This window comes from Acromyrmex echinatior, chromosome 15 (assembly GCF_024713525.1).
Source record: "Acromyrmex echinatior isolate Ae372 chromosome 15, ASM2471352v2, whole genome shotgun sequence".
Classification (NCBI taxonomy): Eukaryota; Metazoa; Arthropoda; class Insecta; order Hymenoptera; family Formicidae; genus Acromyrmex; species Acromyrmex echinatior.
In genome coordinates, this window is record NC_141866.1 from 8,540,113 (window position 1) to 8,557,576 (window position 17,464).

Below are 17,464 nucleotides of genomic sequence, written 5' to 3' on the forward strand. Positions count from 1 at the left end.
CCTCTGGTTCTGGTTCTCTCTCTCTCTCTCTCTTTCTCTGTTCTTTTCTCAATTGTTTCTCGTTCTCTTTTTCTCATCCCTGCCTTGCCTATTTTGCCTGCATAAGCGAGCACGTCCGATTTCGAGACTTTAATTGGCCGGAGGGAATTCCGCCGCATGGCCTTACTTTACGAGGAAACTTTCGAGATATTTTGAGCCAAGCCGGGTCGGGGCAGAAGGGAATACGCTGCATACACTCTTTTTCCTGTTAGATGGGAGAGTAAGTCGGTGAGATTGAGTCGGCGTGGCCGCAGCGGGTTTGAAAGATTTGGCTTTTATCGCGTGGATACATATGAAACGTTTGCATTTTATGAAAATCTTAGAGACAACATGTACACTCGACGTACTACTTCTTTCTTTTTTCTTTAAGCTTTGGAATTGCGTCATGAATATAGGTTCTATTAAGGACTATGCAAAATTATGATATAATCTTACTTTATTGCAACTTTCGATGATTTTTCAGTGTTTTATATGCAAATGAGTTAAATGTTACATAATCTAGCTAAATAGAAATGAAAAACAATATTATTAAGCAGAAGCCAAAGTAAATGCTTGTTTTTCTTTTTAATATTCTTCTTTTTAAAAATGTTCGATGAATCTACATTATAATGGATGCAATTTAATTCTGGATTAAGATGCAACGTCGACATGTCGAAGTCTCTTAACTTTTGACGCGATCTGTTAATCTAATTAGTGCAAGGCAACGCCATTAACTGCACTGCAGCGATGGATTAGTGGACAGTGGTATGGTGTGTGCAAACACGCGACGACGCTGGGTTCATCCCGACGAGCTAGGACGATTTACGAGGTTTCACAGGCTTGTCTGGTGCATAGATAGGGCGAATGTGTCAATTACGATAATCGCGCATCGATGATTTATCCGATTTATCCGATGAAATTATTTAGACGCCCGTTGACAATTATCACGTCGCGATTTGACCTGAAAATGGAACGCAATACAATGCGACGTCCTTTCTTCTCGCGTTACATTAATTCACGGTATTTCTCAAGATTCTTAATCTATTTTTCCTTATATTACATCTTCATTAAATATAGGAATAATTATTATCTATGTTGAGCAACTAAATGCTTTTATTGCCCATCAATCGAAGATCTCGTCTATTCTGTCAATTTTTTTACTTTCATTTCATTTTCAATTTTCCTCGCATTCTTTCCTGTGTATTTTGTCTTTCCGGACACGAAATAATCTTCACCATTCGCGAGAGCCGTTGTGGCTGATTCCACGCGAAACTTTCCTTGTGAAAATCTGGACTTCGAGCTCTTGTTTGTTAAATTATTCGTCGGAAAATTGTTGGTATCTTCTCCTTTTGAGATTTTCAAGCGGAATCTATTTCGCCTCGCGAATCGCTGGTTCGCATCATGAGAGCGGCGTTTTTTAAAGGGGCCATATTCGAGATACGTTTCCGTGGGATATTGATATATCTCGTTGCCTCTCCCATGAATGTCCGGGACGAAGTGAAAGGTTGATGAATCCGTAAAATCGTAATACTGATACGGCCAAACCGGTAATTGCAGACCGACTGCATCGTAGATTACTCGATCGCTGAGCTCTGGATGATTGCGAGAGCGAAGTATTTCACGAAACTCGCGACTAGGATTTTTCAATACCAAAGGCATTCCAAATTCTACAACGCCATTTGATCTTTTGTTGTTCCATGGCCGAGATAGTCTTTGAACTTTAAGAATAATTTTGGGATCTACCTGTAAATCCTTGAATCTCGCTATCTCAGACGCTCGTTTCGCTTTCCGATAAATTTTGCGCGGAAAATGATCACTGTCGGTTATTTTAAATATAGGTGAGATATCACTATTTCTTTTGCGATGTTTCCATTGTCCAAATTTTGGGCTAATTAAATAAGTGTTGGATTGAGATTGCACATCTTTAATGTTGCTTGATACAGGTGTTTCTTTTTCTATTAAACGAATTTTTGGTAAGGCATAATCGTCGTATGGAGATTGTTTTATTATCGGCAACAGCTTCCATTCGACGTCATTCAACCATTTATTATTTCTTAATCTCAGAAGCACAAAATTATTCTCGGGATTCATATCCAGGTCACCCAGTTCGTCTAACTTAGCCATATATTTTTCCCTTAATTTATTTCTAGAAAGATTATCATCATCGTAAAAGTAGTCGCCAGTCTTCCAGTTTGCGACGTCATAAATTTTTTTCTCTCTTCCCTGTCTCAGATTTTTCAACTCGATTTCAGGATCTATTTCCTCACGTCGATAGTTTGTCGCACGATTTAATTTTACAGCGTTATCATCTGCTTCTTTTTCCGTTACTGAAACTTTCTGTCGGTCCTCCGAGACCCGAGGTTTCGCGTTCCTCGTCAAGTTTACAAAGCTCGTACTTCCATTCGCCTTGTCAATTTTTGTTTCACGGTTTATAGCACGAAGTTTTCCCTTAATCTGATTATTGGTTCCCGCATTTGTCGCTAACTTTTCTTCCGCGCTGACTTCTGTAACCGCGGAATCAATTGCCGCATCGGTTTTGTTGTTCGCGAAAACATTGATTCTCCGCTCAACCAACTCTAGTTTATTCTCATTCTTTACGCCATTAACATTATTTATTTTCGAAGTATTCCATGCTTCGCCATCACGAATTTTGAATGCTGCATGAGATTTATTGGAACGGTCTGTACTCTCGCCGGTTGATGTCTTGCGAATTATGTCCTCTCGCTTCATTCTGGAACTCGTTTCATTGATCGAAGGAGGTTTACCTCCTTCCGTCAATTTCTCGAATCGTTTTCTTTCCCTCTTTGTGCTATTCCTTATGTCTTTGCCGAAGGCAACCTCCTCCAGCTGTTTTTCGTTTTCTCTTTTCCAGGCTTCTCGCTTGTTGAGCAGTATCACTTCGTCCTCCATGCGATTTTTGTCTTTTATTGGTAACAAATCGAGTATCCTATCAGTCTCGATTGCCGCGTTTTTCTTATCAATTAATTTTCGTTTCCTCTTTTTTCTCTTTCTTTTCAACTTCGCATCGAGGAGATCGAACGAATCGTAAATTTTTGGCTTCTCGTAACCTAAATAATAAAGCGAAGCCTCATCGTTTTCATCGGGATTTGCGCGTTTTTGTCGCGACTTCCTGTATTTTAGGAATGATCCTATGTGATCTAGGCGTCTACGATGCTCATTGTGTCTCTTCTTTGACTGTCTATGATTTTTCTTTTTCTTTTGATTACGGAACTTCTGACGTTTCGTTTTGCGACATCGCCGTCGTTTCGATGGAATGTTATCGACGCTGCGCGTTTCTCTGCGACCAAATGCAACGTGACCTGGAAATTTTAAAACGTAACAGAGCATAAATTTGTTATGCTAATTTACTTTTCTGAGAATATTAAGTAAAAATATAATAAATAAATTGACTGCTTTTATCACAGAATGATCGAGCAGATATTTTTGTCGTACTATTTTTGGACCAGATATTATGCGGACGTAATTACTCGAGTATGAAAGTTTGGTCAAAACCACCATGGTTTTTTTTTATTGACTCGATGCGGAAATAGTTTATCATGCCGTGGTATTTAGACCGAAAACATTTCCGATAACCAATTTCCCGATATCGATAATTAAAGGAACATCACCCGTAACATTTATTTGCCGCATTTTATGTGCCGAAATTTTGATATTCTTAAACTGTCAATTGGAAATAATAAATATATATATATCAATATTTTTTTTTAGAAGACACTAAAAATCAAAATATAATCACTAAAGATATTACGTACTGGATAGTACGTCATGGAGTTGTTTATCTGTTGTTTCAAACGAATTGTTGAACCGAAAAAGATTATGCGAATCGATTGGCAAAGAGAATGCGTCTTTTGTCACCGAATGGTTTGCATTAATGGCATTAGGTACTGCGCTTTGATACTGTAAGACATTTCCGGTTCTAGCTCTAGCTGCAAACATTGATGTAGGCTTTCCTTTTGTTTCTGCAGTTTCTCGCGCTTCGATGTATTGCAAAAGTAGATTTGACTGCTGAATCTAAATAATAAAATATTTTTCTGATATAGTTTTCAAATATTTTTGTGATATTTATGAGATATCTCTTATCATATATAAAATTTTATCATCATTTCTAGTCAAATATCAAATGGTACATTAACTTATATTTGTACGTAAAATCTTACCAAATAGTCGTGGACTGCTCGAACCTTTGTTTTCTCTTTTGGAGTCAGGGCGTTATATTCCTTTACAAGAGTTTCCAATATTCTTACTTTTTTCTGTAGATCATTAATATTTCCTTCTCCTTCTTGCTCGACGGTGCTGTCAAACAGGAATTTGCGTCCTGTTCTGCTTGCTGTCTTGCTGTTTTGCTCTGGAATAATTTTCTCACGGATCAATGGCAGCAGTGGTACCTGGGTTAAAAATTAATATTAATTGATTGAGAATTAATTATATCGCACGATGCAATTGGAGATTACATACCTCTTCCAACAATTCCCCTTCTCGATTCATCTCCAGCATCCAGCCTAAAAATTCTCGCATATCCAGCGATAAAGTAATGCAAGTTTTCTTTTGCACTTCATTTAGAATTAGCGTATCAAGGAGTCCCATAACTTTCTTCATTATTTCCGTGTGATTCGTCTAAAGCATATTAATTTAAAAAATAAAAATTTGAAATGATCAATATTTCTGTCATACACGATACACGCAAATCTTGTGATAAATATCGTGATTACTCCATCTTTGTCGAGTCCTTGTTGATAAATATTACTCCTTATCACATCTTCCGTTTTGTGATCACGGTGAAGTCCAGGACCAAAAACACTCTTCAATCGATCATTTTTTTGAACCTGTAATATCATGATTATCATTAGAATTATTATTTTTATGTTAGAAGACCATTCTGTGCGTCAAATAATTTTTATATTAATATTCGATAAAAGGGATATCGAAACTAGCTTTGACATCACACAACACGATCCTTTACTTGCCTGTTCGAATATTTGCTCGACGATTTTTCCAGCTAGTTCACCGTGAAGAGCCACGTCCATCTGCGACTCGTCATCGATGTTGTCGGCTGCGAGGAGCAGCGTAATTTCCTTTCTGCGTGCATCATCCACCTCCGGCTTCACTGTCTGAAAAATCATCCTTAATTCTTTTCTCTTTTTAATCCAGTCGCGCGATCTACGACGCGATCAGCGGTTGTCCTTTCACTCACACTTTGATCCTCCACATTCTCGTAAAACACTTTTTCGCCCAGTGCCTCGTTCATTCTTGCACGAAGTAGTCCTTGCTCAGTCGATTTACTCTTCTGAACTTTAGTCTGTCTAATCAAAGGAGATGCTTTGTTCTTCTGCTTTAAATTATCCCAGTTCTTCGACATATCAGACCGTTGTATGTGATATCTTCTGTTTCTATTTGAGGAAGAGTGTGAACTACTTTTCTTTGCGTGTTTTTTCGAGAAGTGCTTATCCTTTTTATTCCTTTTTTCGAGTTTCTCCTTCTTTCTATTGATTCGAGAAATTTTTGAGTATCGATCACGATTTTGTGTGTCACTGTTCCAGTTTTCAATCTCATATCCGCCATACGGTTCATCGAACTGATTTTCGATGATATTGGAAGAATGAAACTGATTATCTAGATTCCTGCTCGTTTCATCGTAATCGTGTTGATTTTGATTCAAGTTGTCGTAAAACGTACGATACGAAATAGCTGCTCTTCTAATTCTTGTTTGATTATTTATGTATTTTTGTTCGGTATCGCGGTCATCACCATCCATATTAACCATATTCATTAAAATCGATTTTTGAACATTTTTAGCTCTTCGCTCAGGTACATCATGATTATTATTATTAAAAATATTAAATGAATTTGTGATTGTATTATTGTGCCAATTTTGTGATGTCGATGAATTATCATGAAAGGTTTGCAAAAAAGTTGCATTTTCTGCGTCTAATAAATCTGAAATTATTGTATCGTTTATAGCTTTCAGTCCTCTGCCCAATCTGACTTTTACATTGGAATCATCATGCCAATATGGTGATTCTACGAAAGATTCATATAAGTCTTGTGAACTAATCGCCGCCTGTTCCTCCAAATTAAGATTTCGTTTCAGTAATTCATGTGTTTTGGACTCGATGTACTTGGTATTTTCATATGGAGTCTCGGAATCTGTATCGATTACTGGTCGTCCTTTCGAAAGCGGAACATTTTTATCTTCTACCTATATCAATTAATTACTTCATATTGTTGCGAAAAAAGTATAAATAACATTGCAATAAATAATAATCACATACTGTAGATACTTTTGACTTGGCAGTTCTGATAGAAAATGAACTCGGTAAATTTTTCTCCGTTGAACTCTGCTCTATGTTATCTTTAAACATATCATCCATGACTTTAAGTGTGAAATAATTGCTCGCCAGAATGTTATTCGAATCTACTACTATCAATCAAATATTTCGTAAAAGTATTGCTATTATATAAGCGTTATAAAAATAATCGTAATAAAACTACAGCTAGAAGAAGAAGAAAATGAAGATAGAAATAAACTTGTCATTAAAATCAAAATTAATATAAAATATTAAAAAATCGTATGGATAGATTTGATTAAAGTGAAAATAAGTAAGAATTCTTTTATTCTTGATGATTGGATTCAATATTTACTCATCAAAGATGCATCAATTGACTGGAATCTCTTTTGTGTTTTATTGCTTTGACTCGAGCTAAGGAATCTATCGTTCAATGGCTGTTTGGCTGGCAATTGAGAGGGATTTGTATCAAGTATACCATCTGATTCATAGCGTAGTCTTCGATCGCCTCTAAGCCGAGGACTGCTCTTTAATTCACCATCAGGCCAATCGTACAAATTCTTTAATTCTTCATACAGGAACTCAACATTATTTGAATTGTTCTCTTGATAATCTTCTGATCTACAAAAAGAAATAAATAAACATTATATCTGCACAATTTCGTGAATCATGTATATGTATGCAACCCTAAATAATTTTAGCAAAATTTATTTATGAATTTTCTTCAGTTAATATTTATCAATTGATTTTTATTTAAAATATATAAAATATAAAAATATATAAAATATTCTAATTTTATTGTAGAATTATGAAGGATTTAAAATAAGCTATTTCTGCAAATTATCATCATATTAATTATGCATAAATCAAACATTATTCTATTTGAAATTTTGTATATGTATATTTTATATATATTACAATGTATAACGTAATTTTTAAAGCATTTGTACCGATCGTTTCCAAGATCTTCATAGAAATCTTTTGAAGTTTCTAATTCTTTATTTTGATCCATAATCTTGAGGGGTTGAATATCCAATAAAATATTTGTGACAACATTGGGATTTACATCTGCATTGGATATGTATTCTAAAGGTTCATTCAAAATTTTTTCTTTATTGTCTTCTAATAATAACTCTGAATTCTTTTTCAATGATGCGCTTCTATCTTCAAACGGTTGGTCCAACCTATCAGACATCTATTTTTTGGTCGTTTGCATCAATAACATCAAATTGCATGCATTTATGTGATAAATTTATAATTAAAATAGAAGGTATCTTATAATATATGTATGTGTGTTATTAGTGACAACAATCACTAACAAGATATATGACTATCGTTAGCTTGCAAAATAATTCTATTTACCATTTCGATTTCGCGGCAGCTGACTCTTCGTGATAAACATTATTCGCAAAATCTTTGCTTTGACAAATTTTCCCCAAGTTTTCCTTAAACAATAATTGTCTTTCCTCATTGAACACGTTGTCGAAACTAGATCCTAACGAACCGAGGGACTTTCTATCACTTTGATCTCTTTTCGTAGTCTTATTTTTACCAAGATCAACGACAATTTCTTCTTTTGGCTCTTTGTTCTTTGCTTTTGCTTTTCTGAGTTCTTCTTTCATTATCGCCTCGGCGTTTTCATTCTTCTTCTTCCCTAAGTCACCTGACTTACATGATGATTTGCCAGCTGCGGTCAATTGAAATTTCGATGTCCAATTAGTTTCAGAAATTTACTATATTTTTAGTTACACACTTTTTAATATGAATTTTATTATGCTTATCTTACCGCGTTTTATTTTTGCATTAATTGAAAATTTATTATTTTTATTTACAGCTTCCTGCTCGTTTATTGGAGCATCGCGTTCTTGCTCTTCATCATAATCGTAATACTCGACCATATTTAACATATTATGTCTTTTTCTTCTATAATTTGTACTGTCTATGTGCTTTTTCTTATCAAGCCTTTGCTTAATTAACATATTAACTTTAGCTCTTATAGGATTAATTTGCTCTCTAAATGAAGATTGTCCCTCTATATTCCTTTCCAGTTCTTTATCATTATCTGTAAATACGTCTTATATATTACTTTTGTGTTATTTTCGCTGTGAAATTCATCAAATTTTTATACCTTCAAGTATATCTTCTCTGTCATTATAGAGCCCTTTAAGTTCTTCGACATTTTGATTTTGATATTTTTCATTATTCTCGTCGTAATTTATCGCCGCTTCTTTCTCGACTGCTGTATTCTCTTCATTATTAGTGTCAATATTTTTATAAGGATATACAAATTGTTTGTAACGAGCGTTATGATTTATTTCCGCAATCTGAGAATTTAAAGCATCTTGCATACGACTTTCTTCAGCTTTATCTTCGCGTTTAGTTCTAGTCAATATTTTACCAAAATATTTTGCAGAATCGGTTATTTTATTTTGCTGTTGATTCTCATTCACATTGTCAATATGACTCTCAGTCGCAATACTAAAAACTGATCCCATGCTCTTTATCGATGAATCTCTAGTTTCGCCATCGATTGAAATCGTGGAAACCCATAATAATTTTCTCTGTAAATTATTATCGGATTTGTGATATTCGTGAGCTTCCATTATAGTTCGTGTATCTTCCTTTACATTCATAGTCTCATTTCCGTTTGACCCGAGAACACGAATATCGATTTCATCAGTATCCAAATTTCCATTCGATTTATTTGCGTTGCTATTCTCGACACTTAGAGACGGAACCATCTGTTGCTGCTTTCGCAAATCGTTGTCTACAGTCACCGAAGTGAGATCCTTCAGTATTATCGATTCACCAGTCTCAGATATATTTATATATGCGGTTTCCGGTTTCATTGTCATATTAGTGACAGAATCAATCAGCGAAGTCAAAGAATCTTTCCTTGCATTTGTATTTCTTGACTTGTCGACTTCATCTTCGTTCGTCTTCATCTTCGTCGCGGACGTATCGTCTTTTTCCATTTGCCGAGACAATCTCGTCGTCGTCTCTGCCTCCTGCTTTTGATATAGACGCCCTCGAGGCTCAAATATTTTGATGACACCGGGTATCGGCTCGCGGTTTTGCGTTCCGTCTGCCTCAATTTCTCTTTCTTTCGCAGTTACGATTGTTGTGACGACACAGCTCCATGATTCATTTGTCCCGATACCAAACCCATGCGACATATTTCCCTGGGGAAACTCCTTTTCCACGCCCTTCGATTGTTCATCATCTATGCTGAGTTGCGATATTTTCTGCGCCGCGAATCCTAATTTCTTTCCGTCACTTCGATATTTCAGGGATTTTTCAGAATCATAGGCATTATCGTTTATTAAAAAATCTATCGCATTAGTGAATGTGCTTTTTTCGAAATTGGGAGAGTTAGTAGGAATCTCTGCTGTATGATCAATTTTGATTGTGGAACGTTGACCAATTTCCTTCAAGCTTGTGTTAGGAACTTCATTTTTGGTAATATGTTCTGGTAAATGCGTTTGTAAGTCCGTTTTTATGACAAATAATGATTTGTTATTGAAGAAATGATCATTTAAATATAGTTCTGTGTTTGGAGAATGTTTTAGTTTAAAAATGTTTGTTTTGTTAGCTTTTGATGGGACAGTCGTTAAATTATTGAAATGATTATTTGAAAAAAATCCTTTATCTAAAGAATTTTGCGAATCGGTAATATTCATCTTGTTTGAAGCGTTCACTGAATTTTTTCCGTCGTTATTGAGACTAGAATATAATTTGGTAACGACTTCTTCAGTATTTCGTATTGTAGTTATATTTTCGAGGACGTTATTAATTATTTCAATTTTTCGATAGCGATTATTTTCAGGAATATCTTTCTGATGATTTGTGTAATTTGAATCAACGATGAAACTCCTTCTACTGCGTTTACTGCGATCATGTGATTCTTTCGCATTTCGTTTCCCAAAATATGTTTCTCTAAATTCTATTCCCTGAAAAAGTTTTGAGTCATTTTCATCTTCGTTATCTACATTTTTTGCTTTTTTTAGCCTCCGCATTGTTTCTTCATCAAGATAGTTGTCAAGATCTTCCCTAAAATTGTACATTTCAGCTGTCGATCTAGGCTCATCCCACCAATTAGATTCTCCTGAAAAAGTTGATTATAATAATGACAGTAATAATAATAATGTTGATCGTAATTATTACTTTTCGGTATTGTATTTTTCCTTTTATAGCCCAATATCAAACTATCTCTTAATTTCAATACAGTTCTCTTCAAAGATTCCAATGATAACGGTACATTTCGAATTTTGTCATTTCTGATTGCAACTGGAGATCTTCGCAAAGCAATTAAATCATTTGCATGTATCGGATCGTGCAATGATACTTCGAATTGATCCCGCAGATCAGCATGTAACTTTTCGTCTTTGTTCGAATCTAAGAGATCACGTTTAACATATATTCATCAAATCTAAATCAATATTTTGAACATATTTTAATTATTTCGATAATACCAGAATTAACGAGATTTTCAGGAGATTCGTAATCTCGAAGCCATGTACTTTTGCCGTTAGTCACTTTGGGATTCTCATTAGAATTCGACCAGTCGCGCGAGGAATGGAAATTCTTCTTTCCAGTCCAATCTTTCAATGGCTGATCGGCCATCGTTCCTTCTTCGTAGATAGTTCTATCTAACCTACGCTCAAGAGTGGAATGAATTTCTATCTGTCTACTATAAGAAACATGCTAGCTTTTAGAAGATTTGCTACGTACAAGTATGAAAAATGTAGTCCATTAATTCAAGTCAAATAATCTTAAATTATATGTAAATTGTTATTTTTATCTGACGTGTTTGTATCAATAAAAAGATATCATTTTAGAAAGATAACACAATATGAAAAAATAAAAATAGAATATTTATCAAAAAAAAACTTTATAAAAAATAAAATATTATTTTAACACTAAAAATATTTTATTAATTTTTTTTAGATTTTATTTAAACAAAAATATAAATTATAATTTTGTAATATATTAATATTATTCGTGCTCTTACGTGCCATGGGACCGATAAAGAGCGTTATCAGCATTAAATGTCATATCATTATCTAGATAGACTCTTTGAGGTATATCGCGAGTACTCTTCCGTCCATATTTCTTCTGCAGCATCCACATCGTTTCATAATTCCGATCGAAACCCCTCTTGCCGCGTAACCTACTTCCATAACCAATATCATCCCGTTCCAGGATATTCCTCGTGTTGATGGATACCGTAGAGTGCTGGTTTGTATGCGCCAGCGGACTGTATCGGAAATATTCCTATTAAATCACTCAATAAAAATTGGCGCGTTTCTAAATCACTGTAGAATGCAAATATATAGATCGAGGTTGTTGGTAACTTTTTCCAATTGAAGTGGACATTTCTAGCGATTAAAATTTATGGAAATTGAGTTAAGCTTAGTAACAATTCCTATTGAATTTATTTTACTTTTCATTTTACTTTTTTCTTTCTCGTTACAGTAACAAGCAACATAACTTATATCTAAGCTCTTACTCATTTAGACGTGTTCTATGATTAATATGACGCTTGACGTGATCTATCCACTTCAAATCGTTTTGCGCATTTAGAACATCTTCCAGAAATCTATTTAAAGCCGCGCTATTTTTCTCATCGCTAATCATCACAGATTTATACATGGAATAATTTCGGTTGCCGTCAATCTATATGTTTAAAAGACAATATCACAGCTTAATAAGCTAATTGACATACATTAATTTCCTGTATTTTATAAAAGGGAAAGAGAAAATTAACACTTGCACAAGCGACTCGTATTCTTAAATGTACCACGGGCTTTGAACATTCTGCAGCAGCATTCTTGCTGCGAAGACGGCGGAATATTCTGCCGCTGACAATCCCTTCCTACCACCCGCACCGACACGTTAGCGCGTTATAATAATGCTGGGTGGATGTCCCGTAACGCATCGCGTACATACTATTTCGCTTCGTCCTTTTTCCGACGCGCTCGTGCGGCCGAAACAATGGGATTCTACATCCGGGAGCCGCGGGCACGAAGCGCGGTATTATTAAAAATTCACTCCCCCCATGGCTGAAGTGGCCTCTGGCAATCTGCATCTCATTCCCGGTGGGCCCTTGTACCATCAGGTGGCTGGCAGCCACCACCGGCAGCTAGCGCGCTGCGGAAAAGGGGTGGAAAACTTGAGCCTCGCGACGCAGTGGTTTCGCGGTAGGACACGACGTTGCGGTCGGTTTGCCGAACAAAAAAAAGATCTTACACCCAATTATACGCGGCATTTAACTAAATAAAGACTCGCCTTCCGTCTCACCCTCGGTTTCTCTTTCGACCTAGCTAGCGTTGTATGTGTGTATACGAGAATTCTTTTTATTAAACTGCCTACGATAATGAAATGTCTTTGTTGGTTGAAAGATGTTTAATTTTATCAGAATGCATAAGTGTATATTATAAATTATAAGGTAGGGTAAAAGCACCAGATGTGAATCATTTTTTTATTTAAATAATTATAGTATTTTCCATTAAATGATACATATCACATGATTCTTTAGTATTTGTTTTATCTCTTTCAAGTGTCAATTGAATTTAATTTATTAGGTTACACATTTATCAGCGCTACACATTTTATTGATATCGTTAATTAATTAAATGTGCACAGTTAATTAATGTATGTATCTTTAAAAATTCATTCTTAAAGTGTAATATCATAAGAATTGTCTTATAGCTTTCATAGTAGGTAGTAAATAGCATTAGATTTTATGAAAAAAAATCAACGTTATCCTCAGTTAAATGTATCCCTGGGTGTTTAATATGTTATAACGATACTTTTATTGCATAAATTTATTTATTCAAATTAAAATATATAAAACGGTAATGAAATGAAATAAAATCATACATAATCTTTATGATCAATCATCTATTAAATATTTTATTAATTTGATATTGTTCTAGATAAAAAAAATATGAATTTTTTTTTAAAGAATGATCCACACACAACTAATAGTTTTACTATATTATATATGATTGCCAAATACGGCAATTTACTTGCTGTTTGTAAGTAATTACATAGATAATTAAATTTTTATTAAACTCACATAAATATTGAAAATTTCTCATATTTTCAATTTATGTTCAGAAATATTTTCAGAAATATTTCGAATCCTTTCAATTAAATATTTTCAATATTTAATTCAATAAAAATCGTAACGCTTAGATAGACTATATTGGATAAAATTACGTTACCGATACAATGTGATATAATCAAATATTTTTTTTTGTAAAAACACTATAGTACGAGGAAAAATCGTATTTTACTATTAGTTATATAATTTGAATTATTCGTGATCTCCTGAAATTATTTTATCTGTTTTCCAGTTCTAAAAACGCATTAATAATGTTTTATAATGTTTTAAGACATTCTGATTCCGTTTGCAAGCGTGACGATCCTTTTCGCAAATTCTCCATCAATCGGCCATTGCGGGAGTCGAGTACCGAAAGTGCGGCGGGCATAATCAATCACAAGGCATTTTCGGCCGCAATACGCGACCGAAGAGAGGAACGATAGACGACAGTTCGCATAGTTCCGAAACGGAAACGGTAATATCGCTGGCCCGGGGCGACCAACCCTTTGTCATTTTGTCACTCGGCATAAAGACAGAGCTGGCGGAAGAGATGCTCTGCGCGTTCCCGTATGTCTCCCACCAAAAGAAATTAACGCTTGAAATATTAAAAAACGTTCTTGAGAACAGAATCTGTCGCCGTATGTCGCTCTCGGCCGAGATATTATTCCTTCAGATATTATTCCTCTTATCAATCATGATAATACACTCGCTTTGTGAAATCTCATAGAAAATTTCTATTGAAAAAAATTGCGTGCATCATCGAGTAACGACAAGCATCATTCTAGATTGATGAAATATTAAAATAGTTTTGGTTATGTAAATATATATTGATTAACCTTATTATTTTCATGCTGATCTGGAGAAATGGTCGATTTTTTTGATTTTTTAATCGAGTCGAATCTTTCCTTTGTGTATGTTACTTTTCTCTTATCATGTTTGCTAACTTCCGCCAAGCTGAACGTAGAAACGATGGAAAGCATGTAGATCACGAGGCATACTCGAAGGCAAAGTGAGAGAAAGAACGATCTCGCTGTTCGTTTCATACTGTAAAATATTATAAGTTAATATCTGTCATTTGCTACGACAACATTACAAATTAAAACAATGAAATTTTCCAGAAAATAAGTTTGAATATTTAAAATTATTAAAATTTTGTATTTTAATTTTAAAATGCAATTTTGAAATAACAACTAATGATAGAGAACTAAGAAGAGGACATACATTTCTTAATTTTATGTTTTTCTTTTTTTTTTCTTTATGTTCCGTTCTTTTATCCAAGCAACTGAAAAATCACAATTATATCGTTGTAGCAAATAACCGATATTGATACCTTAAAATTAGTTTCAGCAACAAATATACATATATTAGGTGTTGGAATTAATTCGTAGCGTTTTACAAGTGATGAGAAGTACTTTCATTAATGTATTTTTTAATGCTCATGTGAAATAAATAACATTCTTTCATTAAAAAACGCTACGAATTAATTCCAACACCTAATATAATCTATGAATATTATTCATTAAGATATTATAATTTAATCGTACAGTGCAGTAGATGCAAAATTAAACAAATAGGTACATATTAGATATTTAAACGAAAATATCGACGATCGATTCTCTGATTTATACGAGCCAAAGAAATGGGGCAAGTCGAATTCAATTTAGCAAGCGCGCACGAGAGACTTCGTCACTTCATAAATCCGCTAGCAGGATTGCACACGCGTATATGTGTGTGGCACGCGGAGTATATAACGGGTTATTAAGTCCCGATCTCGGAAAGACATTAATTTCACGGTCGCGCATAACTTTCCTGTCACAATTTGCATTCGGCTTGGGCCTCTCGCCGGAGCGCACGGCGGGAAATTAAAAACGTCCGATCGTAAAGCCTCGAAAAAGAAGTGAAATATCATCGCCCTCGCATTCTGAATCGTAATCAGCCGTATTACTCAGCCGCGGGAGCTCTGCGTCTAGTTTGACTCCTTCGCGAAGTGTGAAAAACGAAACCTTGCAATTGGAAGCGAGAAAACGTACCGCGATTGATACTGTCGCTTATGCCCAATATTTATCAAGGAAATAAATGATCTGAGTCAAAGAGAATTGTCGGTGAGAAGAATTGTTCCTAATTTCTTCCTATCGACGTATTCGCGTTATTGATAATTCGCATCTTCGCACAATGATCAATCACTCAAGAAGCGAGACCAATTGCGCGATTAACAATAACTCGAGTGTCTTTATTCTTTATTTGTGTCTAATATCTGCAACGTTCGCAAACTCATCTTTCCTTCGATTATTCGCTGAGACAAAAACCGCAGAGGCTCGCCATTCAACAAAAGTGCAAGGAATAAAGGCCTAAGCGATCGCACGAAAGGGAAAGTCAGGGAAGAATTTTCAGGAGAATTTCTCGTTCGCCGTAATCTCTCCCGGTGGAATGCGAGTCCGAGAGAGAGAGAGCTCACTGCCATGAGCGAACGAATGGTAGGAGAGTTGGATGTTTCATCGCTTCGTCAAGAATCGTGAATAAAGGAGCGGGCCAACGAAAAAATAACGAAGCTGATGGAGGGAGCAGAGAAGGGGGTGAGAAAAGAGAAGAGTGGCGATATAATGTACCGCGTAAGAGCCATTAGGTTATTAAAAACAGTGGTCGCTAGATGCGAATAATGAACCGGCTGGTGGCCACCGAGGGGCGCGACAAAGGCGGAAAATTAGCCCTGATAACTTCACGTTTGAATGCGGAGAGTGGCGGACGCGGAAAAGGAGAACGAAAGGAGGGAAAACGAAGCGCGCTGGTAATCTCGACTCCGTCTCTTCCTGTGATGACGGCCTTGTTCCCGTCGTTCCTTCGTTCACCACGTCTTTCGTTGGCTATGTGTTTGCGAAGACATCACAACGGAGATGTCTCGATTTCCTCAAGCGTGATTCTCGTGCGATTTTCTACGAAGAAGAGCAATACTCTTTCGGAATTAGCCTCAATATTCTTACAATTTTCTCTTCAGAATGATAAGAGAGTAAAAGACGAGAGTTCAAGTGAAGAATAAAATTATATATATATACATATATAACCATAGAGACAATTTTATATCTATATAATTAAATAACGAGCAGCTAAATAAATTAATTTTAAATCAATTTATTTATTGAGAAATTTTCTAATTCGGTTATCTTTCATCTGACAATCATCTGTATGTATATGCCTCTCAAAAACAAGTAAATATCATACATATCCGTAATTATTTTTATTTAAATACTTTTGATACGTAAATGCTAAATTTGTAGCTCAAGTATTCGAATTATCATGATTCTTATGGTATACAAATTAAAACGGAAATTTCATAAACGAGAGAATATAATGAAAACAGAGATTGGCACGTCACTTATACGATTGCGGCTCTTTTTACCTGGTATTTTACGGCGCGCTGGATTAGCAACTCGTTTTCGCACGCACACTCATGCGCGCGCCATCGATGATAACGTTCGCGAAAACGATCTATGTCACGCTGTGCCGATTGAATTGCGTCCGTTGACGTCTCGCATAACAAATTTCGATCGAGCACCGATTGTTTCGCATCGATTATCGATTTCAATAAATGCGCATATCTTCCCGCTGCCGCATTTCCATCAGTCTTTTTTTATCTTTCATTCAACAAAGAGAGTGACGTTTGTTAAAGCCAGTCATTACATGTTTGGCGATACTCACGGGCATTCAATTAATCATTGAAATGATAAATCCACCATCCGTGAATATCGAAGGATTCCTTTCGATTAAATTATATCCGAAGAAAATCGATGCAAACTGTTATACAAGACATCTCTAAATTACTGAGTACGATAGTAAATTTAAGCTATCTTGAGAATGTTGGGGATTTAAACACACCTGTGAAATATAACACGCGCGCTTGCAACGTCTCTCTTAAGACTAGACGAGTTTATTTTCGGCGTATTGGACGAAAACTTCTTGCATAGAGGAATTTCGTTACGACGCTCGCAGCTTTCGCAGGAAATATCCAAAGTCTACAGAGGTCGAATTTCGTAAGTGT

At 35.4% G+C, this 17,464-nt stretch overlaps 1 protein-coding gene across 1 annotated transcript; it reads right to left on the reverse strand.

Annotated features, from left to right (window-relative positions):
- Positions 1–443: 443 nt before the first annotated feature.
- Positions 444–14,474, reverse strand: LOC147907262 (uncharacterized). Its single transcript, XM_087413976.1, has 18 exons — positions 14,268–14,474; positions 11,833–11,999; positions 11,335–11,580; positions 10,796–10,977; positions 10,488–10,718; positions 8,452–10,428; positions 8,110–8,397; positions 7,686–8,010; positions 7,274–7,507; positions 6,679–6,944; positions 6,309–6,457; positions 5,231–6,235; positions 5,004–5,147; positions 4,749–4,862; positions 4,495–4,653; positions 4,197–4,424; positions 3,792–4,050; positions 444–3,338 (listed from the first exon to the last, which is right to left on the reverse strand). Exons 1-18 carry the CDS (start codon positions 14,472–14,474, stop codon positions 1,159–1,161), a joined length of 8,361 nt encoding a protein of 2,786 aa, XP_087270102.1. The 3' UTR covers positions 444–1,158.
- Between the last annotated feature and the right edge of the window lie 2,990 nt (positions 14,475–17,464).